Source organism: Chinchilla lanigera, unplaced genomic scaffold (genome assembly GCF_000276665.1).
Source record: "Chinchilla lanigera isolate Chin_1 unplaced genomic scaffold, ChiLan1.0 scaffold00025, whole genome shotgun sequence".
In the NCBI taxonomy this organism is placed as follows: Eukaryota; Metazoa; Chordata; class Mammalia; order Rodentia; family Chinchillidae; genus Chinchilla; species Chinchilla lanigera.
Window position 1 is genome coordinate 20,030,490 of NW_004955426.1, and position 24,173 is coordinate 20,054,662.

At 37.4% G+C, this 24,173-nt stretch overlaps 2 protein-coding genes across 7 annotated transcripts; one reads left to right on the plus strand and one right to left on the minus strand.

The window, feature by feature from the left end:
* Positions 1–5,115: 5,115 nt before the first annotated feature.
* Positions 5,116–11,851, minus strand: Rad1 (RAD1 checkpoint DNA exonuclease). Of its 6 annotated transcripts, none has more exons than XM_005386189.2 (6): positions 11,784–11,851; positions 10,847–11,095; positions 10,086–10,194; positions 8,112–8,370; positions 5,793–5,891; positions 5,116–5,486 (listed from the first exon to the last, which is right to left on the minus strand). In XM_005386189.2, the coding sequence occupies exons 2-6, from the start codon at positions 11,042–11,044 to the stop codon at positions 5,303–5,305; spliced, it is 849 nt and encodes a 282-aa protein (XP_005386246.1). In that variant the 5' UTR covers positions 11,045–11,095; positions 11,784–11,851; the 3' UTR covers positions 5,116–5,302. The 6 variants fall into 6 exon arrangements, with proteins under 6 accessions (XP_005386246.1, XP_005386245.1, XP_013370424.1 ...); XM_005386188.2 differs by lacking the exon at positions 11,784–11,851 and adding an exon at positions 11,597–11,777; XM_013514970.1 differs by lacking the exon at positions 11,784–11,851 and adding an exon at positions 11,576–11,637.
* Positions 11,785–21,117, plus strand: Brix1 (BRX1, biogenesis of ribosomes). Its single transcript, XM_005386187.2, has 10 exons — positions 11,785–12,007; positions 14,757–14,868; positions 16,207–16,250; positions 18,300–18,370; positions 18,556–18,605; positions 18,711–18,784; positions 18,943–18,993; positions 19,123–19,224; positions 20,314–20,442; positions 20,673–21,117. The coding sequence occupies exons 1-10, from the start codon at positions 11,852–11,854 to the stop codon at positions 20,940–20,942; spliced, it is 1,059 nt and encodes a 352-aa protein (XP_005386244.1). The 5' UTR covers positions 11,785–11,851; the 3' UTR covers positions 20,943–21,117.
* Positions 21,118–24,173: the final 3,056 nt, after the last annotated feature.

Sequence of the window (24,173 nt, forward strand, 5' to 3'; positions counted from 1 at the left end):
TCTTAGCATCTCACTACCAACAACTGTATCCTTTACAACTTACAGAGCTGTATTTTAGTTCTTCATTCAAAAAACTTTTATTTGTCCAGCCTGTGAAATCTAATTGATAATCAATAAGTTCCCAAATTACAGTAGTAGTATTTCTCTGTGGCACAAGCACACACACACCAAGTAACCCACAGGTTTGTCCACAGAATGGTAGGCTTTCTCTGAGCAGTTGCCAACTAATGCTTGGATGTGTTAGACTGGACGCCCTGGATCAAGGCTGAAAGTGGAGCCCTGGCTGAAGGCAGCCATATTCCTTTGTCTTTCTCCGAAGGGTTTATTTACCTGTCAGTTGGCCCTACAGTATTAACTTTAGCTTTGTCTGAAGATGGGATTCCTTCCCTTATTTTTAATTGACTCAGCCTCAAAAAGGTTGTTTCCTTTTTGTATATCCTGTTGAAAATGGGCTTTCAGCAGAACAAAGTGGCCATTCTGACTTCATTTTAGGGCACCAAAAATTTTTACTCTTTTGTGAGACCCCAAAATCTTAAGATCTCTACACTAACAAAACAGTATCAATACAATAAGCAGCAAAAAAGAGTAACACTACAAAATTTGATATATATGCCAAAATAAGTTGGCATCTATATTGGGCCCCAGTTTTGTTTTTCCAGATTTTAAAGGGCAATTTTATCACAGCAAAATAGAGCAGAAGGTAGATTTCCCATACACCTTCTGGCCGCACACATACATAGCCTCCTTCAGAATCAACATCCTCGCACAGTGGTACATTTGTTAGTCTATGAGTCTAAAGGACACATCACAGTCACCAAATCCATAGGTTACATTAGAGTTCACACTTACTCTTACTAGGACCCCTGGATAACATTCTGTGGTTTACTATAAAAATCATTGTATCAACAGCCTTATTTTTATTGGAAAAGTAGAATTTAATAAACTATTCTTATAGTTGTGAGGCATTGCATCAGTTCTACGTGGAAACACATCAAATGGGGAATAAACAAATTAAAAAAGAAAGATTGCCTATTCATTATGGTAACCATGATTTTACTGAAAATGAGATAAACTCCAATATATGAAGTCAGACAAATAGATAATGACATGTACCCACTATTACAGTATCATCTGGAATAGCTGCCCTAAAACTCCTATGCTCTCCTGAAAAGTTCTAAAATTTTACTATACTAATTTGTGAAACCTCAATCTTAAGAAACTACACCTGGAAATTCAGTGTAATACAACCTAAAGGAAAACTATAGATGAAAACCAAGCTAATTTCTAGACTCAATCAGTTGAAATCAGCACTCTGCATAACCCAAGCTAATGAAACACCTGGAATTTCTAACAGACCTGAGCTAACATCACAGCCTTTACAATTATTTTGAATTACTAATGGGTGCTGACATTTTTGAAGTGTGTGAAGGTTAGCTATTTTCCTACAATCTTTATGCCAAGTGAAGGAATTTAAACTCAAACTCCTCATATCAGATTTCAGTAAACACTTTTCCCATTTTTAATCAGTACATGTTTTCAGTACACAATGATTACATTCTTAATAAGCACATGGATAAGTGTATACAACCTGTTCTGTAAACTCACTGAAGTCACAGTTGCTGACTTGGTAAATTCACTCAATGCTTCGCATGAAAGGTCCACTTAAAGTATGCTTGATGATATCTCAGATAGGACTATCCTAAGCGCGTGAGCAGCAGCAACTGCAAATCCTCAGATGAAATGGCAGGAAGCAGGAGTTAGGGACCAAACCTCACGTACTATGCCTAAGGGTCAGAGACCACAAGCCTTACAAAATTGTGGTTTCCTTTTCATACAAGGAAAAGGAACTACTCTGAAGTCAGTTCACATCTCCTAAATATCTCTAGGTTTACCAAAGAAGGCTGCTACCACTATGTCATATTTCATATGTTGAACAAATTATTAAATTCAAAAAGAGAAGATTTACTAAGCTCTCTAGGTATGACTGAGAGATGGATACCGGAAGCACTTAAATTGCCTATGGCATTTTGACTGGAAACTGGCTGGCCACCACCCACAGTGGGAAATCCCTTAGTTACTGACTGCCACCAGAGTGGGGTGCACAGAACCTGACACGTGTACAGAGGGCACACGTGTACAGAATTCTGACTTCCTGTAAAGCAAAGCACAAACAATGAAGAATCACGTAACTTCTCCAACTCCTCAGGACCCAACAGATTTTATTTCTGATGATAAGAGGTAGGCAATGTGAAGTCACAGAAGGTGAAAAGGGAATCTACCTTGTTTTGAAAGATTTCTACTCCAAGCTGTTGAGAATGCCACATGCTATCCTTACAGCAATTATAACTTACTCTTACTAGGACTCCTGGATAACATTCTGTGGTTTACTATAAAAATCATTGTATTAACAGCCTTATTTTTATTGGAAAAGTAGAATTTAATAAACTATTCTTATAGTTGTGAGGCATTGCATCAGTTCTACATGGAAACACATCAAATGGGGAATAAACAAATTAGAAAAGAAAGATTGCCTATTCATTATGGTAACCATGATTTTACTGAAAATGAAATAAACTCCAAAAAGGCAATACTAAAACTCTTAAACGAAGTATGTATTCTCCTTATGCTAAACATGAAATGAAACTGTGGTGGTACCAAAGTGCCAGCTCTGCCTGAGGAAGTGCTCTCTCCATTGGTCTTTTTCACTGCGTCTAAAACAAAGACTCAAGAAAAATTTCTAGGTCAAAAAGAACACACACAAATGGGAAGTTCTTTATTAAATCAGCACCATGAGGTTAGGGTGATTTAAAAAGAATCCATTAAATTGTTTTTAATATTTGAGGGTTTTTTTGGAGACAGAGTCACACTACATAATCAGGCTGGTCCTGAACTCACTATACCTAGGCCCAGGCTGGCCTCAAACGCCCAGTGATCCTCCTAGCTCAGCCTCCTAAGTGCTGGGGATTACTGGTGTGTGCCACCACGCCCAGCTTTTTATTTTTGTTTTTTTTTGTTTTTCTTCCGGTACCAGGAATCAAACTCATGACCTTGCACTTGCCAGGCAGGCGCTCTGCCGCTGAGCTAAATCCCTGGCCCCACGCACAACTTTTTAAAAGAAAATCTTTTTTGGTTTCTTGACTCTAAATAGCTAAAAAGTCAGGCAGCTAAAACAGTGGTTTTAAATGTGCAAAAATACTCATCATTGTTAAATCCATGGTAGATTCAACAAAAATGTTAGATTAAAATAATTTTAGAGCTAAATAATCAGAATAATGACTAACAGGATGCTACAAAACAATCTGAAAGTAGAGATTCTTTCATCTAACAAATATTTATTGAATTCTTCTTTTTTTTTTTTGGTTTTTCTCCAGTACCGGGAACCGAACTCACGACCTTGCGCTTGCCAGGCAGGTGCTTTTGCCGCTGAGCTAAATCCCCAGCCCCTTTATTGAATTCCTATTACAGGCACTGCTCTAGGCACAAGGCACACTAATGAACAAAAAATAATAATTAATTATCTTATTTTAAATTTATTTATTTTTGGGTGAGCGAGATAGAAGGTTTGTTGTAAAAAATGTTATACAAGTTCTAAATGTGCCCTGTTTTAAATATAAAGAAAAAGAAAAGTAAAATTATAGTCCTTAAAATACTATTTTTATAATTATATTTCAGATATGATGGTGGTGTTTATCTAAATAAAAAATATTTTGACAACATTTAATAGATTCATCCATTTCCTTCATGAGTATATACTACACTTTACAGAATTCTAACTTCCTATAAAGCAGCTGGGCATCCTGAGACTGCCCATGGGCTACAGCCCAGGACTGCGCATGTGCTTGGAAAGCTCGGCCTGCAGCAGCTCTGGAGAAGCCGTTCCTCAAGAAGAGGCACCTGCTGCAATGCTCTCCAAACCAACTTTGTTTAAGGCTCAGGGGCCTGTTTTAAGGTAGGGCATTCCAAAAGTACCATCAAATGTTGGTGAGTATCACTGAATGGTTCTCAAGTGGTCCCAATGACTTACATTAATGGACAAAGGCCTCGGAGGCTAAATGAATCCTGCAGTATGATCATAGTCTTCCCCATGCAGAGCTGTCACACCCACAAGGCCCAGACTGCTAGTCTATGACAGAGACATTACACTGTTGTCACCTAGTATAATAACAAAAGATAAAAACTTCATCTTGTTATGTAGTTTTTCTACTAGAGAACATGTCATAATTTGAGCATTATATTTTATCAGATACAAAGAATATTTATATTCTACAAAAATATTCAGGTAAAAACCCAGAATACTACAAAATCATATAATAACTGGTTTTCCTTATGTTGGTTTGCTCAAGAAGTTCTTATAGGTAAATGGAAGGCACTTACTGCATTGAATAATTCTAAAAAGAAAATCTGTAACTCTGAAAATTGCTTATAATCTGTCACAGATGTCTTCAAAAGGTGTACTTTAAAAATAAGTCACGTAAGGAGTAATTCAGGCAGGTTTAGTGATGCCTTAACTTCAGAATGTCTGTGAGAAAAATGTACGTTAAAATCAACTACCTCTAAGCTGCATGTGGTGGTACATACCTCTAACTTCAGCTGGTTGGGAAGCTGAGGCAGGAGGATCCCAAGTTAAGATTCAGGCTGAGTAACTTAGCAAGACCCTATCTCAAAAAGTGATGTGGATGTAGCTCAGTGAGACCCTGGGTTCAATACTCCATACCACCAAAACCCAAAAACAAAAGAAAGTAAACACTTCAATGTATATTAAAACAATAGTTCCCACACTCTGGCACACATCAGTTTCCTTGAGAAAGCTTAGATTGCTGACTCCACCCCTAGAGTTTCTTACAAGTTTCCAGATGATTCTGATTCTGATTCAGAGCACTTTGTGAACCAGTCTGCCTTACGATGTAGTTCACACTAACAGGCCATGTCCACATGCCTTTGCTTTTTCTAACAGTAAATAAATAAAAGATCATTTCAGATATGGCATCATCAAACTTTAAACCTCTAGTCCTTGAACTGTTCTATTTAAATCGAACATATAATTTATCCACCAAGACTCACTCTAATTGTCGTGAGTTCCAAAGACAGAACCACAGGATAGTGTATTAAGCTGGATAATCTGTGATTGCATGAAAACATTTATTTATAAAACACACAGCAGTTGTTATGAAGACTCTGCTCCCATCTTCTCTATCCTCGTTCCCTATAGAAAATACAACAGGAAATCATGGAGAGTACCATTCTCAGAATGAGAACGCAACCTATTATCAGCAAACATCAACATCACTGTGGATTCTTGTACTCAGGACTCAGCTTGAGGAATGTCTTCATCTGGACAACAGTAATAGTCCACAAAGTTTACGTGTCCATCTTCATTTTTAATCATATACTGCAATGAGAGGAATCCTCGGTCATCTGTCCTAATAGACACTTTACACGATAAAACCAGTGCCTTTGTAGAGGGTTTCAGTAAGGAAATCTTGTACCTGTAGAAGAGTACACAAGAAATTGTTTGGTACTTGGATACACAACACAGTGCTTTTAAGTCCAAGTAGAGAACAAAAAAATTAGCCAAGAATTACTAAACAGCAAATATAAGAATAAAATCAGATACTTCTCCAGTTTGCTAATATGTTCTCTTGCTTTCTTACTCATACACTACTACAAGCCCAAGCACATCAGGCATCTTACCACTCATTTTTAAAAATGTTATGCATTTTTATTAACAGATTGAAATTTGGTATTTAACCTTACTGTCATCACCAATGGCCACCTCTATATTAAGAACTGACCTGTTGACCTGGGTCTGATTGCAGTGAAATGCTTCCATCAAATCACAATCTTTGGGATAATCAAGGTGGGAGCTTCCTGCATTTCCAAAAGTAGACAACCTGTAGAAAAAAATGAGTAACTCATTTGTTCACTGGTCCAACAATAGCATTAGGATCCAAATAAACAAAACATTTCCTTTGGGAGCTCATTTTAGTGGCTGAAAGAGACATACAAAATAAATGTTGAACAAGAGTGGTGGCACAGGCTTGTAAATCTCAGCCCTTGGGAGGTGAAGCAGGAGGATCACCACAAGTTCAAGGCCAGCCTGGGTTACATGGTGAGTTCAAGGCAGCTTGAACTACACAGCAAGATCATATCAAAGTTTATAATTACTTTAACAAATGCCATAATAAAGGTTCCCATAGGATTCTGTGGAGGTACACAGCAACTAGGAAATTAGCAACAAATTTGAAGAAAATTAGTCCCATCTGTCTGTCATACTGATAATGACTTTTCCATGTCATTAAATTTAGAAATACGTAACTGAGAGGGCGAATTGAGGCATGGTGGAAGACTGATCTAAGCTTACTTGGATCCTGTCCCCAATCCTTATCGCCAGCTCAAGCATTTATGGCTTTTCTGTACCTTACACTGCTCTTAAGCAATTTTAGGGTTTTCTCACTTAGCAGTATCAGCAACTCTGTATAGACAATTTTAAATGTTTATATGTTGTTAATCTGCAAGAATCTACTAAGCGTTTGTTACGTGGTCTGCAAGCTAGTCAGTGCGATATGAGCATGGGGTCAGACCTTAGTGTTAGTTGGTCCCAAGCGCCTCCCAGGTGTTACTGTTCCTGGAGTCCATCTTTTCTCTCTTCTTCCAACATAAACTCTCTCTGAGTATCTTCTCTTCAAGTATCGTGCCCAGCCATGATGACGGCTCTCAAATCTAAATTTCTAGTCTAGACTGAGCTCCTCAGTTCAACTCCCTATTGTCACAAGCACTTCAAATTTAACAAATCCAAAAAGAAATTTTAACTCCCACTTCCCTACCATGAAACCGTTTCCGAAGTTGGAGATGAAAGATACTGTGATATACCAGTCATCTTTGTAAAAGAGGGTTCATTTAAAAGGGGATCCTCTGAAATACCGTTAAGTGGGGTTTCACTGATTTGTTATAATATTTAACACATTTCAAGCCAAATTTTTATTTGCCTAATGCCGTAAGGCAGGCCTCCAGTTCTTCTACAATGGAATACAAAAGGAACAATCTTCTTATTCTGTATGTAGTTATCTCCTTTGTGCTTTAGTACTCTGAAATATTTTAAAAGACAAAAAATATTTAGGTCTTCTTTTTAAATTGTTAAGATTCTCTAAATTGATTCTGATCATAAAAAAAAGACTTGCCCTTTTGTAATTTGTTGGGACAAAATATCAGTAATAGTTGACAGATTTTGGTGAGGCTGGGGTAGGGAGGTGGGCACTAGGATTGAACCCGGGGCCTCATCATGCAATCTACCACTGAACTATATCCTCAACCCTTTTGGAAATTTTATTTTGAAACATGGTTTTGCTAAATTCCTCAAGCTAGCCCTTGAACTGGTGATTCTTTTGCCTCAGGCTCCCACCTAGCTGGGATTTCAGGTGTTTATTGCCTGAAACAATACCTAGGCAGCTTAACAGCTGCGACATTGTATTCTTGGTGAAAATTGCCCTGACCTAGGAAGCTTTCCTTGGCCATTCCTCCCTGAACACTCAAGTACTGTACCTACAAGTACCTATGAGTATTATTTTAGTACTTAGTGGTCTGTAATTCTGTTTCTTTTCTGCTGTTTCACATATTCTCACATACCTTAATTTTAAGCTATTCCTCCAAGTCTTAAAACAGTTATGTGCACTGCAGATAACCAACAAGTACTAAGCAAATAAGCCATATATCAAGAAGTGTCTATGTTACTTTGTATCCTGAACTCAAAAGCAAAGAGATAAATATACCACACTGTACAAACACCTTTTCCAAACGTTTAAACCCAATTTTTCTTATGGTATAACATGATCTAAAATAGTAAGTAGTACAACAATGAAAAGACTGCTAGTTTACAGAATAGAAAACTAGGTTTCTCAACTACAAACCAACACTGAGTAGCTACGATATCCTAAATAGTGAGTTATTCTTTTAGGTTTTAAGTCTCTTGATCTATAATATTATGAAGAATAAAAACTTTTAAACTTCTGCAAACTTCTGGAAACCTAGATAAGAATACCACAAACTAAACGAACGTGTAATGGGAGAGTCTGAGTATAGGCCTCGTGAACTATAAATGCACAGCTTTCCATTACCTGAAGTAGGGTGTGTCAGGAGATATGGTGATCTGTAGGATCTCACTCGTCATATCCAATTCAGAAAATGCTTCACGGAGCCCCTCTGACAGCAGAATAATTTTACTGGTAACATTGGTGTTGCAGAAATCAAAATCCAAAGTTTCCTTGGGCTCCTGAGTATTGATTTTGCAGACTGTCACCACTCCTCCTTCTTCTAGAAATAGCATCAAAGGGTGACCATATCCTTGGTAACACATCCGAAGTGCAGTTAAAGTGCCTTCAATGGAAAGAAATTATACTGGGCTCAGCTTTAAGGCTCTTGGTTCAGGTTCTCCTCCAAATCACACATAAAATCAATCAAATATAATTTATTCTGCTAAACTTCTTATAAGAATTACAATTCCTAGAACAACTGCAGAAAAATTGGGAATCGGAGCCAAATTTAATAATTTTCACCTTACCAAAAACGTCTCAGCATTGCTTACAGATCTCATTTTATATACAAAGCCTGCCAAAAATTTATATATATACATCAGAAAAACTTGCATGAATATTTTAATACTAAATTTATTGGGACATCATGAGACTAATACAAGTTAACTTTGACCTCTTTCATTTTAAGTGTTGTTCAAAGTGGGGGCCATTAGCTTTCAGACATTTATTAGCATGGCAAACTACTGAAGTGTGTCTGCATTTTTTGGCAGTCTCTGTCAACTATAAAATTTCAGTATGGAAATTCTACAGAAGAGTAAAAAAGGCCAGTAACAGAACAATTGCCAAATAGGTCATGCTGTTTCTTGAAGTCTCAACTTATACAAGAAGTGAATTGCTTTTCTATTGTCTGTACTACATTTTTAGTTTATTCACTATGATAAGGACCCCTCCACCCACTCCTATTGGCAGTCTTTAAATTTTCTCAGATTTTAAGATCATATTGGGAACAGAAGAGAAAGTGTCTAATGGCAATATGAATTTTAACACTACAAACCACAAATGGCAAGAAGGAATATAACAAAACATCATAGCTCCTCTTACTGGACAGAGATATAATGAAGAATGAGGGAAGGCAGAAGCTTTTAGAAAAAAAACAGCTGAGAAGCACTGCATTAGAAAATGTTCAATAGTGGAGCTGTCAGTGCAAAATTAAAATATATTTTCTAGAGAACCATAACTGAATTTTCCCCAGCTAATATCCAAATTGCTTTCCTATGAAATAACAATCACTTTTCTGGGGATTCCTTGTAGTTTCATACTCATACCAACTGAATTTCATAATTCTCCAAGCAAATTAAAAAATACATATATACATAATGGTAAATATTTGAAGAACTAGACATAATAAACAGGGTTAAAAAAATCTTGAACACAGTAAAACAGGAGTCAGGAGAATTAATTTTACTTTTCTCTGCCACTAGCTGTGTAATTTTGATCAAGGCAGGGAAAAGATGAAACAAAATATTTATGACATGTTCAAAGTCTTTTTTTATGGCTCAAATTTAAAATCTCCTATGGGGTGGGAATGGTGGTGCATGCCTATAATCCAGCACTCTGGAGGCTGAGGCAGGAGGATTGCTGGGAGTTCGAGGCCAGCCTGAACTACAAAGTGAGTTCAAGGCCAGTCCAAACTGCATAGTGAAACCCTGTCTCAGAAAGATTAAAAAAAACAAACAAACAAACAAAAAAAACCTCCTAAACCTTGTAAGATAAATGTAAATACTTTCACAAATACAAAAGCAACTATAAACATACAATTGATATTCCAATCATAATTAATGATTGTGACCATTGAAAAATGAGTTAGAAATTTCCCAAAGAAGTGTTTATATTTAAACACTTTTGTATTTATATTCTAAATACCTCCCTGTGTTGTTCCTCTAATTATGAAGGGGTCTGTGACACTTCCATACACTAATATATCTTGCTTTCATCATGTCCACCCTCCCTTCTACCCTTTTCCCTTGTTATACCCTTAATGATAATAAAATGGTTCACCTGGCATAGGATTTGATCCAAAAATAGATAAACAGTCTAAAAGGACAGTTAAATTAATTCGAAATATAATAGGCTCTTCCCGAACCAGAAACTCTTGAAATACTCCAGCCTATGAAAAAAGTAAAAATGAAAACGATGTTACTATATTACGGAATGAAAACACTTAAGATTCTAGATTACACTTTACGCGTTTTAGAAATAACGAGCTAACTCCTTGAGAAAAGTTTCTCCTTACCAAGGAAAACATCTTAGTTTCTTTCAACTGTTACTCATTAGAACAATTCTACTCAACAGTTTAGTAGTTAAAGGTGTACTGGTGATTTAGGCCCAATTCAAATTCTTGTGATGGGTTTTTTTTAGCTCCACTGCTGGCCCTAAACTTATACCTTATGTGATGCTTCTTTGTCTACTTCATGTGCTCATCTGTTGACTAGGGTAACTGACTTTTGCCAAATTACTTAAATTGTGCCTCAATTTCCAACATGTAAAAACGGGCATAACAGAGCCTACTTGTTCGTATTGTGAGAAAGACAAATGCTAAGCCCTGGGAAGAGTTCCTGTCCTACAGTTTAGCTTAGTAAACTTTAGTCATTATTACCCATTATCTCTGTAAGACCAGATAGGAAAAGAATTTGTCATCATGAAAGAAAAAACTCAAAAAATGACATTATGTTCTCCAATTTTGTCTAATAATAACCTCCCAGAATTCATGAAACTGTAAACAATATCGCGCGACAGGCTAAAAGGTGCCTTTCTGATACCTTAATAAAAGCATTAGCTTGCACACACTTTGCATTTTCCACAGTAACCTTGACTCCATTTTTAGTAACGAAACAGGTGGCATGGTCTTGGAAATGGATAGCTTTCAGAATAGTGGAGAAATTCCTAACGTTGTCAAGGCTGGCCACTAAGCAGTACTGATCGCTCTCATCCTGGATGCGTTGGGTCAGGAGGGGCATGGTCTCCGGCACATTCGTCCCCGAGGGCTGCTCCCGCAGATCACGGAACACCTGCGAGATTGGACAATAAACCCGTTAGTGCAGGCGAGGACTGGAGGCTTAACCTGCCACAGGAGGTGCAAGGGGCCTGGATGTTTAATCCGGCTGACCAGACCAGCTGAGCCTCCCGCTGGGGTCAATCACCGCTGTACAGGTTTCCTCGTCTTCGGTGTACGCCAGCGGGACACGGGAAAAGTTGCAAACTATGAAAATACGCAACGCAGACGGCAGGTTTTACTTCGGGCAGAAGTAATGCCCGAACTGCAAAAAGGCCTACATTCGCCCAGTCTGTTGGCACCACTCCAGGGTCATTATCGTCGCCTCACCAACCAACAGAATAGGCTGGGGCGCGGGCCTTGCGTCCTCAGAGGACACCCCGAGTCCCATGTTCACCAGCCCGTCCACGAGACAGCGGCAGCTTACTCAAGAAGGGAAGCCCTGGGGACGTAAACTACTTTTACGGTGGGATATGGGTGCCAGAGTCCTCCCCACCTAGGTCCCCGGACAAACAACCTGCGGCTCCCGGGAGACCACAGACACAGTGGCGCGTCTCCCGCCACTCTTCTCGGGTCCTCCCACCACCTCTGCCACCGGCAACCACAGAGCTGAAGGACGCCTAGAGAGTCGAGCGTGCTGTACTCCCAAACCGGAAAAAGGCACCATAGAGCTGGAGCGGGACCGCGGAACCGAGCGAAGATACCGTGGAGAACGGAGTGGAGCGAGTGCCGGAACCGGAAGTGTAGTCAAACGCGGAGGTGGCGAGGCAAGATGGCAACCAAGAGGAAACGGCGTGGGAACTTGCTGGTTCGGGCGAAGAAGCCAAAAAGAAACGAAAAAGATGCCGGGCCTCCAGTTACATCATCGGCTGTGGCAGAAGAGATGGAGGAAGCAGAGAGAGATCGTATCCCAGGCCCTGTTTGCAAGGTAGAAGGTGTTATGCTTGCGGCGGCGGTTCCATGCGCCTTCCTCCGGGCTGCTTATTTAACTGGTGCTCCGCAAATTTGGAAGCCCCCAGGGTGATACCAGAGCGCGGTCAGCAGTCCTCTTGCCTGGGCTGGGCAGTGTTTACTTGTAATCCTCGCGCACGCGGCCGCCTGCTAGCGGACGGCGGCGTAGGGACCCTACCCCGGTTACGGGGAAGGCCTGGCCGGGCAGGTTTCGGAAGCTCCAGTGTTCTTCTGCTTTTTATCTCCTCTGGGAAAATGCTTTTCCTTAGTTAGTATCTCTTTTAGTTACGGCCTCCAGTGGGGAACATTCCCATATCCCGCCACAGTCCACCAGTGTCAGTCATTAATCTTCAAGCTTGTTATACAAGCCTTTAAAGAGTTATTGTCAAGGCCAGGCGAGGTGGCTCACTCCTGTATTCCCAGCACTCCGGAGGCTGAGGCAGGAGGATTGTTGCTTGTTCGAGACCAGCCTGGGCTACAAAGTGAGCTCAAGACCAACCTGAACTGCATAGCGAGACCTTGTCTCAAAAAGAAGACAAAAATTGTGACCCTGATTATTTGCTCAGGTCTTTAACTCAAGATATAATGAAAACTATACTAGATATTGGAATTTTGTCAGTGTTCAGTTTTCTAATGTGCCACGCCCTGTACCAGGGTAGACTCCTATGGCCTTGGTATGGCAAAGATGGCTAGAGTGGGACTGCTTTTTCAGAAATGGTGGTGTTTCGAAGGAAACTAAAATTTCTTGGAATTGATACTTTTGTTTAAAAAGTGAGCACAGTTTCTCGTTAAGCTTACTTTTCATTCAACTGAAAGCGTCTTAAACAGGGTGAAGACTGTGGAGACAGGAATTGCCTTTGATTTATTAATTTCTGTAACTTCCCTCTTAGTGTAATACTCTGGCCCTTAATTAACAATCCTGGGTAGTGTGACAACTCTGAGAAAAGTGTGACTCAGAATTGAAAGATGAATATAAGTTGTGGTCTTGCTATAACAGTGACACCCTTAGCTTTTTGGTCTTATGCCAGCAAATTAAGGGATGAAAATACTTCTTGTGAAAAGCCGGACTCCAGTAGATTTTTGTAAGTGTGCATGCTCTCTGTTCTTTAAGGAGCAGGAAGAGTCAGTGTGGTGGTGTACTCCTGTAATCTCAGCACTCTGGGAGGCCAAGGATGTCCAGCCTGGTCAATTTAGCAAGAGACCCTCTCAAAAAAAGGGTGAGGAATTTAGTTCAGTGCAGAGGCACTGGGTTCGCTCAGAGGTATGGGGTAGTGTTGGAAAAAAGTAGAATGGGATCTATATCTGAGTACTTTCTCTGAAATGCAAGAAATAGAAATTACTTTGGTCCTAAGAGAAAAGCTAAGGAGTCATGACCTATTCAGCCTTTGAGTTGGGTCTTAAAGGAAGGGTAGCGTTTTGATGTTTAAAAATAGGAGGGAAGGGCCGGGTGTGGTGGCCTGTGCCTCTAATCCCAGCACCCAAAGGTTGAGGCAGGAGGATTGCTGTGAGTTCAAGGCAAACGTGAACTGCATATCGAGACCCAGCCTCAAAAAGAAAAAAAAAAAAATGAGAGCAAGTAGTCCAAGAGAAAGAAGAACTCATCAAAAGTGTTAAAGTGAGGAAATGCTAAAAATCTCAAAAACAGAGCCAGATTGGCTTAAGCGTATGGTTAATATTGAGCAACAGTGACTTAAGGCGTGAAAATGTATTTTAAAATTCAGTATTACAGCTATATCATGTTGCGCTTTCTTTAGAAAACACTTCACGATTTTTCAGTTAATCAGAATAATGCTTATTTCAATTCAATTCAATTCAATCAAAATTCAATCAGAATAATGCTTATTTAAAAAAAAAAAAAAACAACAGCTGGCGCTTGGCCATATCATCTAGTGGAAGAGCTCATGTCTGGGAAGGCTGGTAGTTTAGGGGATTTGCTGTTGATTCGAGGTCATAAGGATCTAAGTAAGAATAGTGGGAATAAGAAAGAATGTTGCAAGAACAATTGACAGCTTTTAATAGTGCTTATGATATTAAAAAAAGGGGCAAATGAAACTTTCAAAGTGTGGGAGATTGAAATGATGTTGACTGCATAAGCAAAAAACAAGGAAATTACCAGATTACAGCGATGGCGGACCTTTTCGAGTTTTCAGTGGAAACAAGCAACCTGCTCTGGCATGTGTAGTACAGGTTTTGACCACTGGTATAGGATAATGTTCAGTGTCAGACTTTGAGGCTTTAGCCAATTAATGCTAGAGAGAGTTTCTTATCTTCCTGTACAATTGAAGCCATGGGAATTAGTATGAGATCTATAATGGAGTGAACTGAAAATAATAATAAAAAAACTAAAAAGGACTAAGAAAGAACCTTAAGAAATTGGAAAGATTGAAGACGAAAAGCAGAAAAGAAAGGAAATCCAGGAAGGCATTTCTGGATGGCAGATGTGGTTAGTGAATGTTAGTAAGAGATTGAACTAAAAGGGCTAGGATTGTGATTTGCTGTCCTGGAGGTTTTGTTGTTGTTGTTGTTTTCCAAACCTGTCTCAGTATGCTGCCCCAGGCTTGTTGGAACTCCTGAGCTCAAGTGATCCACCTGCCGCAGCCTCCTCAGTAGCTAGGGCTATAGCCGTGGTCACTGCCTGGCTCTGAAAGCTTTATAAACTGTCTTTAAAACACAAGACAGGATCAATATGAGATTTTAAAATTTTTCAATGTTTCCTTTTTCTTTAGGGCAAGTGGAAAAATAAGGAACGGATTCTCATCTTTTCTTCCAGAGGAATAAATTTCAGAACAAGACATTTAATGCAGGACCTGAGAACCTTGATGCCTCATTCTAAAGCAGGTACATTTATATCATGTACTTAAAAAAACTTCCATTTATAAACTTGCTTATTTATATATTTACTCTTCCCTTATAGTCTTGCCAGGTAAAGAATTGTAGCACCTCAGAAGTTTATCCTTTCAAGTACCACAATTTTTAAATTAACATTTCATAAAAAGTACTTTACAGAAGTCATTAGACATTTTTTCTTTTTTTAAACAGATATCCTAATATTGAAACATTTAATGCCTTCATTTTAATGCCTTTAGTGTCATGAGATGAGTGAAATGGTTTGTTCTGCTGATTCGCAACTGCCATGTATACCTTTTTGAGCCTTTTAAACATTTTTATTAAATATTAGTGGGTATAGATAGGACTTGAAGGATTTTTAATTGGGCTCCGCCTATTTCTGAATACCATGTTACTGTGGTTAGCAATGGGATATCTTGGGTCTAGCCTTAACTTTAACCCATGGCAGTGCCATTATGTGGCTGTTTTATGCCTGGGTTGGGAGATGCTTTTGGTTTTAAATGTGTAATAGCTTGTGGCTTTATACCAGTGCTTCAAACTGGAGTCTGTTGCAATGTCTTCAGATCTAAAACTAGTAAGAGAAAATTGAATTGATATATTTTCTATGATAATCTAAAACCAATTTTTAAAATAAGGTTTTTTGACAATGATGAGTCAAAATATGTTTTCTTTGGTTAAGATTTTAGTTTCCTAAGGGAATTTTTTTCTTAAATTAGGCTTATTGAACATAATAATCTTCAGTTCAAAAGAAATTTCCTACTTTTGAAAAGAAATTCATAGAACCCAGTCCTCTGTATCCATGGATTCTGCATCTGCAGATTGAACCAACTACAGATTGAAACTATTCAGGAAAAAGTGTACAGTACTGACTCTATACAGACTTTTGTCATTATTCCCCCAAAGAATACAGTGTAGCAACTACTTACATAGCACATACATTGTATAAGTATTATAGGTAAGATGTAGAGATAATTTCAAGTGTATATGAGAGTGTACAATATTTTATATAAGGGACTTGAGCATCTAAAGATTGTGTTATCCTCAGGGGCTCCTGTACCCATTCTCAGGCTCTGAAGGATTACTACCTTAAGTCTTAAGAAATACTGCTTAAAGTAATTTGTAATTCTTGAGGACTTTTACTTACATTCTTTACATTTAAAAGAACCTAGAGGTTACATGTTGTCAGCTCTAACAACTTTGAAAATTAATTATAAAATCTCTGTTATATGGAGTAGCCTAAAAACACAAAATTATTTTCTAATAGCATGTATGACTTGATTGAGGTAGTGTTAAAATAATTTGCTAACTTACTTTTTCTTCTTTTTTTAGATACTAAAATGGATCGTAAAGATAAATTATTTGTGATTAATGAGGTAATTTGAGAAATTAATAATATTTTACGAATGCTAAAGATTGTTCATTAAAAATAAGTCAGCGACTTAAAAATTGTTTTGTGAAAGATACTCAAATTTTAAGAACTTTTTGAAAACCTATTGTGTGACTTTATTGTAATTATCAATCTCATTTCATGCTTCAGTACACAGTATATAATTTTTCAATCATTTCTGTGTGTCTTTCTCAAGCATGTTGAAATTTCCTAAGGACAATTTTTTATCCTTTCGTAATAACTAGTATTGTACAAGGTTAATAGTAGATACTCATAAGAATGATAAACTTAACTCAAGTAAAATAGAGTTTTTTTGTTATTTTAGATGGGGTCTCGCTATGTAGTTCGGGCTGGCTTTGAACTTCCTATGTTCAAAGTAAGGCTGGCTTCAAACTCATGGCAGTCCTCCTACCTCAGCCTCTTGAGTGCAGGGATTATAGGCACCTCTAAGCCCAACTAGAATTTTTTATAAAAAAATTGTAGAAAATATAAAAGCATTTTACCAATATTAAAAGTGATGTATGTGAAATTAGGCATGGTGGTACACACCTGTAATCCTAACACCCTGGGAGGCTGAGGCAGGAGGATCATGAGGTTGAGGCTAAGGTGGGCAACTTAGTGAGACTCTGTCACAAAGTAAAAAAGGGCTGGGGATGTAGCTCAGCATGATGGCCCTAGGTTCAACTGTAGTAACCACAAATAAATACATGCACACAGTAGACAGTAAGTACAGTCATACATAAAAGATGGTGTATGTGTCAAATTTGCTTTAAAGGTATTACAAACTTGTAATAGGTTAAATTTTCAGAGTATTGTTGAAGAGACAAAACATTTTGAAATACATTTTTCAAAAAAATTGTTTTAAGATAATTCTCTTGCTATGAAAGCCTTTTATGTTATTGAATGTCTGCTATAATATGGTATTGTTCTGTGTGCTGTGGAAACAACATGCTGTTGTGGAACTTGCATTCTAATGAAAGAGCTGGGCAGAGACAACATGCAGAGTTTGAATCAAGCACAGGAGAAATGAAGTGGTATATAGGTTTTCGGGCACTGAGCCGGACTGCAAAGGCTCTTTTGAAGGGGTTCCCTTTGGCATGATATTAGAGAAGTGTGAGGGAAAGCATTTTAAGTAGAGAAAATGGCAAATACCAACACCCAGAAATAGTAGGAACTTTGCATTGTTGTTTATTCTTAGACAAAAGAAACAAAAGTGTTGACCTAAGATTTTTTAGGTTGTTAGGCTTAAACTGTAGTTGTTTAAAGTTTATGAGTACTATATTAGACAATTCATGAATATTATCTTAATACAAGAGTTAATCCCCCCCACACACACACCGGCAATTGAACTCACGACCTTGCCCTTGCTAGGCAGGCGCTGTGCCGCTGAGCTAAACCCCCAGCCCCTACAAGAGTTAATCTTACAATGTTTTTCTGTGTTTAAGTGTTTCTAAACATTCAAGATGTTGATTCAGCTTGAAGTAGCTTTGTATACTCTTGCTCTTCACCAATCCCTTAGTGATTTTATGAAGTCAGATTACCAGAAATAACAGTATAAATGTAGGGGAAAAACTTTAATTTTGTGACATTAAATAATAATTTTAAAAAGCCAAAAATTTCAATACCAAAAGAAAGTATATCTTTGATTTTTAAGGACTGTTTTCCCAAGATTGGTAAATTTAACTGTGGTATGCCTTATCCTATGGCATTTTCAGTCTTTATATTTGCACATGTGACTAAGGTCAGAAGAGGTCCCCCTAGTCAGAAGATCAATTACTTTAAAATGCTAGGCCAAAAAGAGCAGGATAGGTTCTTCCATCAAAGAGATGCGCAAAGCATCCAGTTTCCCTTGGGTAGAGTTATGTTAGAGAAATTTTCAGTGTTTCTTTTTGTGAAGAAATAAATTTATCTGGATGTAGAACTTTGTGGCCTATTAGCCTGCTTAAATACTTTAAGAGAAAACTGATAGTTAATTGAATTACTTCAGTTCTATTTGTGTTATCTACTTCATTTTTCTATACTTTGGTTCACTTAGGTCTGTGAAATGAAAAACTGCAATAAATGCATCTATTTTGAAGCTAAGAAAAAACAAGATCTTTATATGTGGTAAGAGAATGAATTATAAAAGGAGGGAAAATGAAGCAAATTAATTTGATTTCACAAGATCTGAAGCCTTTAAAAAATTAAATATATGGGTATTTTAAGCATATTAGTGTGTCTTCTTATGGTGGATGATAAGCATTTACCGTACTCTAGATTCTTAATGACCAAGCTTCCTTCATACATTTCAGGCTTTCAAATTCACCTCATGGGCCCTCTGCCAAATTCCTTGTTCAAAATAGTAAGTTGAGTCAATGTAAAATTTTTCTGATGGAAAAATTTTAAATCTTTTGGCATAAAAGTGCCAGAGTTGTAACTCTTTTCATTTTTGTTACAATTTTTCTAGTTCATACCCTAGCTGAACTAAAGATGACTGGAAACTGTTTAAAAGGTTCTCGGCCACTGTTGTCCTTTGATCCTGTAAGTTCCTTGTTCCATGTATGATGTCTGATTTTTTTTTTTTTTAGTCTGCGTGATTGTTTTTCAGTGGATTTAGTTGTGAATGTAATTGAAATAATATAAAACCAATTTTCAACAAGTCATTATTGTTGAATGACATCCTTGTTTTATTGTTATAGGCTTTTGATGAATTGTCACATTATGCTTTGTTAAAAGAACTCTTAATTCAGGTAAATACCTTTTCTAGAAAATATTTTAGTAATATAATGAATGTCTTCCTGTGAACTTTGTTAACTTAGCTATCAGAAACGCAAACCTTGGAATAAGAAAAGAACATTATGTACTTTTTTTTTTAATAGATATTTAGTACCCCACGGTATCATCCCAAAAGCCAGCCATTTGTGGACCATGTATTTACTTTTACCATTTTGGATAATAGGATATGGTTTCGGAACTTCCAGGTCAGCTTTTCTTTAATTTTTAATTATACTTTTAAATAAAAATTCGTTTTGTGTAAATAGCTTCTTTTTCCTTCCAGAGATTTGCTGCAAATAGCTATGTACTGTTTCATTCCTTAAATAATCTCTACCTATTTCACTACTGTCAGTCTGTAGAGTGTATAAACTTCCTAACAATCAACCATATGTTTCATTTTCTAAAAAAACAAAGTATAGAATACTTAGTTACTATAAAGTACAAAAGGTACTTTGTACTGCCTTTCTGAAGTATAGGATAACTTCATTCTAAATTTAAGCTAAGTCCTATAAAAGTTACAGTAAAATATGTTTCTCAAAAGAAAAGGTTAGAATCCGTTGGGATTGGGGAGGGAGTGTTGGTTAAGACTTAGAAAAATGTAGGGACTTTAAGGGAGAACTATTAGATGAATCATATGGCTCATTCAGGAGAAGTGGTTCTAGAAATCTTAAAGCAGGAATTTCTCAGGATAAGTCTGCAGAAAAATGGAGAAATGGAAAAGAACAACAGGAACAAATTTTAGACATGACATGAACTGGGCTCTTATCTGAGTGTTTTATACTGGGCTGGGTACCTTGCAATATGAATTAAATGTATAACTCTCCCCGTTTGTTTACACAGGGCCTTTATACTGAGCTGCTTGCTTCCCTAGCCCTCTGTTTAATTATTTTTATTCTGAGAGAGTGGCAGAGTCTCTTTGTTACCTGCTCTTGAATCCTGCTACCTCAGCCTCTCACAGTGGTGGAATTACAGGCATTTGCCACCATGCCAGGCTCATGTTTTTCTGAAAGCAGACATACCTGAACTAACAAATAATGTTTGTGAAAAGCAGGATATCAACCAAGTACAGATACTCAGTTTAAAAGAACACACTGAAAGAACATTTTTTTTCATGACAGTTCTGTAGCAATATCAGAAAATATTAATTGATAATTTGGCACTTGCCAAGATTGTCCCTTATTTCTACCTTAAGTTGATTATCAGTTCTTTTAGCACATTCATATGAAATTATTACCAGTTTTTCCTGTTAGAAATACTATATCCAAACCAAAATAAATGTTTCCTTTTTATTAAAGATCATAGATGAAGATGCTCAACTTGTAGAAATAGGACCTCGTTTTGTCTTAAATCTGATAAAGATTTTTCAGGGAAGTTTTGGAGGACCAACTTTATATGAAAATCCTCACTACCAGTCACCAAACATGGTAAGCTTTTCTTGGTTGTTTAATGTTCTGTGAGGTACCAGACCTCTTCAGCTAGAATAATGTTGTAATTACTGTCTTATCACCTGTGAAACTGAATTGGTTTTTGCTGCATAGAAATCACAAATCACTGCCTTGTTTTTTGACACAGGGTGTAGGGACAGAGTTCAAAAGTAAATGACTTTCCCTTATGTAAAGTGTTTATTGCAAACATCTGATCTTTATTTTTTCAGCATCGGCGGATCATAAGATCCATCACAGCTGCAAAATACAAAGAGAAACAGCAAGTAAAAGATGTGCAGAGACTGAGAAAGAAAGAGCCAAAGACTGTTCTTCCACATGATCCAACTGAAGATGTTTTTGTTATACCAGCTAAGGAAAAACCAGTAGAAATACAGTGGGTCAAACCAGAGCCAAAAGTTGATTTGAAAGCAAGGAAAAAAAGGATTTACAAAAGGCAAAGAAAACTGAAACAGAAGATGAACAGTGGAAGTGCAAAATGAATAAGTGGATAGTTGTTTTCCAATTAATGTATATTTATTTCCTATTCAGTGTATAAATACATCTACTATCCTGGACTACCTTATGTCTAACTTGTGTACCATTTACAAGAAAAAGTATCTTAGAATCAGTGGTGTTTATCTTTTTCTAAATAAAGCACTGTATCACCAAAACTCATCAGTTAATTTTGTGGTTCTTTTCAGTTTTGTTAACTAAGAATTTTTTTCTTTTACTTTGTTTTTTAAAAATTGCTTTCTTTTCACTGAAAATTTAGCATGCTTAATTTAGGCTTGCTTTCTTGATTAGAATTTTGGGTGTAAGGAATTAAAGTCTGCATCCTAAAGGCATAACTGCATGCCCATGTGTATTGTACGTCAGTAACCAAGATGGAGCCAACGTAGGTGCTCACCAGCTGAAGAATAGATAAAGGAAATGGGGCATATAAGAAGAGGATTAGGTCATTTGCAGGAAAATGAAGACCTGGAGACAATCATGTCAAGTGAAATAAGCCACTCAAGTACCAGATGTTTTCCCTAACATGGAGACTATAAATGATGGCTTGAAAGTAGAAGGGAGACTTGTTACACAAAGGGAAGGGAATAAAGTGTGTAAGAAGAGTAATGGGGTAGACAATGTGCTGAGAATTATAAAGCTATTATATCAAATCCAAATACTTTTAAAAATAGGTACTAACAAAAATAAAGTTAAGAATTTTGGTTTATCAAGCTGAAATTAAAACATTTAAATCCCTTAAAGGGATGAGGCATTTTGAGAACAATTTGGATGACAAGGTAGGGTTGGTCTGCAGAAAAGTATATTACTGAAGCTTGACGCATAGAATCGCCAGTTAATAAAGCCTTGGAAAACCTGACCTCAAATCTTCCTCCCTTCAAGAGTACTTTAAAATTCTTAGCTTTTGAGACTCAAATAAATTAACTGTGGAAAGTATATTGTAAATTTACAAAGCTATTTTACAAGCAGTGCATTTTGAGTTATTTAAACTCGGGGGGAAAAAAAGGACAACTGGGGAGGTACCAGAATATTTGAACTTCTCTGCCAATATTGCTTATTGAAAGCACAAGGGGTAAGGGGCTGGGAATATAGCTCAGTGGCATGAGCACCTGCCTGCCTGTCAAGTGCAAGGTCATGAGTTTGATCCCTGGTACCGCCAAAAAAAAAAAGCACAAGGGGCTACTGAGTTTTAAGAACCTGGAGATAGATTAGTGATGGAACAGACATTTCTCCAGTAAGGGTAGGAAGCTACTGAAATGGACAGATGTGTTTTATATGCGTCCAACAAAGTTGACTCACGCATCTGTTGTGTCAGTTACTTTTTTTGACTAGTCTTTTTCCTGTATCTTCCTGAACACTGTCTACTACACAGTGTTCCACTTTGTAATGTAGTGAATAATCTGACCAATATCATTTCCTTGTTGGATACTTCAGTTTTGTTTTGCTGGCATAGGTGCTTAGCATAACCATTCCTGTGTATAAATTTGTGGGATTTTAGAATTGGAATTCAGGATAAAAGTTTCAATCATTAAGGTTTTGTTCTTGCTTGTACAGAATTGTACCTTACCAGATGTTAGCATGTTCATTTCCTTGTACTCATGCCAGTGGTAAGGTAATGTCAGTTGGAAAGTGGTATTTTTTTCTTCTGGCTTTGGAGTTATTTTTTCTTTTGTGATGACAAGTCTTGTTTTTTGTATTAGAGGTATCTTTTACTGATTTCTAAAACCTCTAGCAATTTCAGGTATCTTTCCTGATTTGTTTACAGTTTAATTTTATGGCTGTTACTTAAAATCTTTATGTCAGTGAAATTATCAGTCTTCCAGGGGGCTGGGAATTTAGCTCAGTGGCACAGCACCTGCCTGGCAAGCATGAGGTCGTGAGTTTGATTCCCCTTACCAGAAAAAACAACAACAAAACTGATGTCACATTCTTCAAAAAAAAAAAAAAAAGGGCTGGGGATTTAGCTCAGCGGCAAAGTGCCTGCCTGGCAAGCGCAAGGTTGTGTAGTTTTCTGTTAAAGACTTACGAGTTTTGTGTTTAATTATACTACTTATCTTGAAATAGTCTAGACTGTGGAGGACATTATTTGATTAGAAAGCATGAGGACACATAATTTGTTTATTGAATTGAAGGGGCGGGGGATTTAGCTCAGCAGCACAGCACATGCCTGGCAAGCAGGAGGTCGTGAGTTTGATTCCTGGTACCAGAAAAAAAAAACCCAAACCAAAAAAAAAAAAAAACCACTACAAAAAAAACCAAAATAAAATGAACTGAAACTTTGCATCTGAAGATAAGAATCCATGGATTAAGGAAATGTGTATGATTATCAAGTTGACCAGGGGTGGATAGACAACTGATGGTCAATTTATGATCCCCAGCTGAACTGAGTGAGCATGGTGCTGTGTGTGGGAGGTCCATCTGGGGATTGTTGTCAGCAGCTTGGGAGGCAGAATTGGAGAAGGATAAACTTTAATTACTAAAATGTTTGGTATCAGCATTTGTAGGATCTTCGCCTTTGTTTCTGGCTCAATAAAACGTGACTGAGATTGGTAATCGGGGCTGCAGTCTGAGAGGCTGTAAGTCCCCTGATCCCAGACCTTTGTCTCTTGTTTTTCTTGTCTGTCTTACTTTTTCTTATCCACAGCCACCTCGTTCTTGGGACCTGTCACTATAGATGGAACCACGTTAGACTACTTGAAATCTTGAAGTCATGTAAATTATGCAAGTAACTCAGGTCAGTGATTCACTTGAAATACTTGTATATGGATAGCTAAATAAGACCAAACCTCGTTAAATGCAATAAAAAAGAAAGTGTCTTTGTTTTATTTAGGCAGTTGAATATAGCCTTAGATGAAAATGAAACATTCTGTTCAAGATGGGCTTTTAAACATCTCTAAGTTAATTATAGGTCATAAACTGGATCAAAAAGTGGCCAGTAGGAGAGAAGACAATACTTCCTGATGTGTATGTACATTTTGCAGTTTTTGTAGAATTTGCAGTTATCACAATTTTGAATTATTAGTTTTCATATAGAGATTTTTGAGGCAAATTACTTCTTCACAGTCATATGGATACCTTATTTGAGAATTCCTCTGGGATAGATCATCACCCAAGCCCATGCTCTTTCTTCTATCTGCTGTTTCTATGCTGAAAGAAACTGTCAATGAGTCTTTGGTTGACCAGTATTGCATGTCTATATCTGTTTTCATGAGAAGCCACTT

Excerpts from the sequence above, each read along its gene's own strand:
- Brix1 (XM_005386187.2), top strand. The coding sequence starts at position 11,852 with ATGGCAACCAAGAGGAAACGGCGTGGGAACTTGCTGGTTCGGGCGAAG. Across the intron at positions 12,008-14,756 it reads TCCCAGGCCCTGTTTGCAAG|GGCAAGTGGAAAAATAAGGA; the intron begins GTAGAAGGTGTT and ends CTTTTTCTTTAG. Across the intron at positions 18,994-19,122 it reads TAAAAGAACTCTTAATTCAG|ATATTTAGTACCCCACGGTA; the intron begins GTAAATACCTTT and ends TTTTTTTAATAG.
- Rad1 (XM_005386188.2), bottom strand. The coding sequence starts at position 11,746 with ATGGTGCCTTTTTCCGGTTTGGGAGTACAGCACGCTCGACTCTCTAGG. Across the intron at positions 5,892-8,111 it reads CCTGACACACCCTACTTCAG|GTTGTCTACTTTTGGAAATG; the intron begins GTAATGGAAAGC and ends TTTTTTCTACAG. Across the intron at positions 5,487-5,792 it reads AATCAGACCCAGGTCAACAG|GTACAAGATTTCCTTACTGA; the intron begins GTCAGTTCTTAA and ends ACTCTTCTACAG.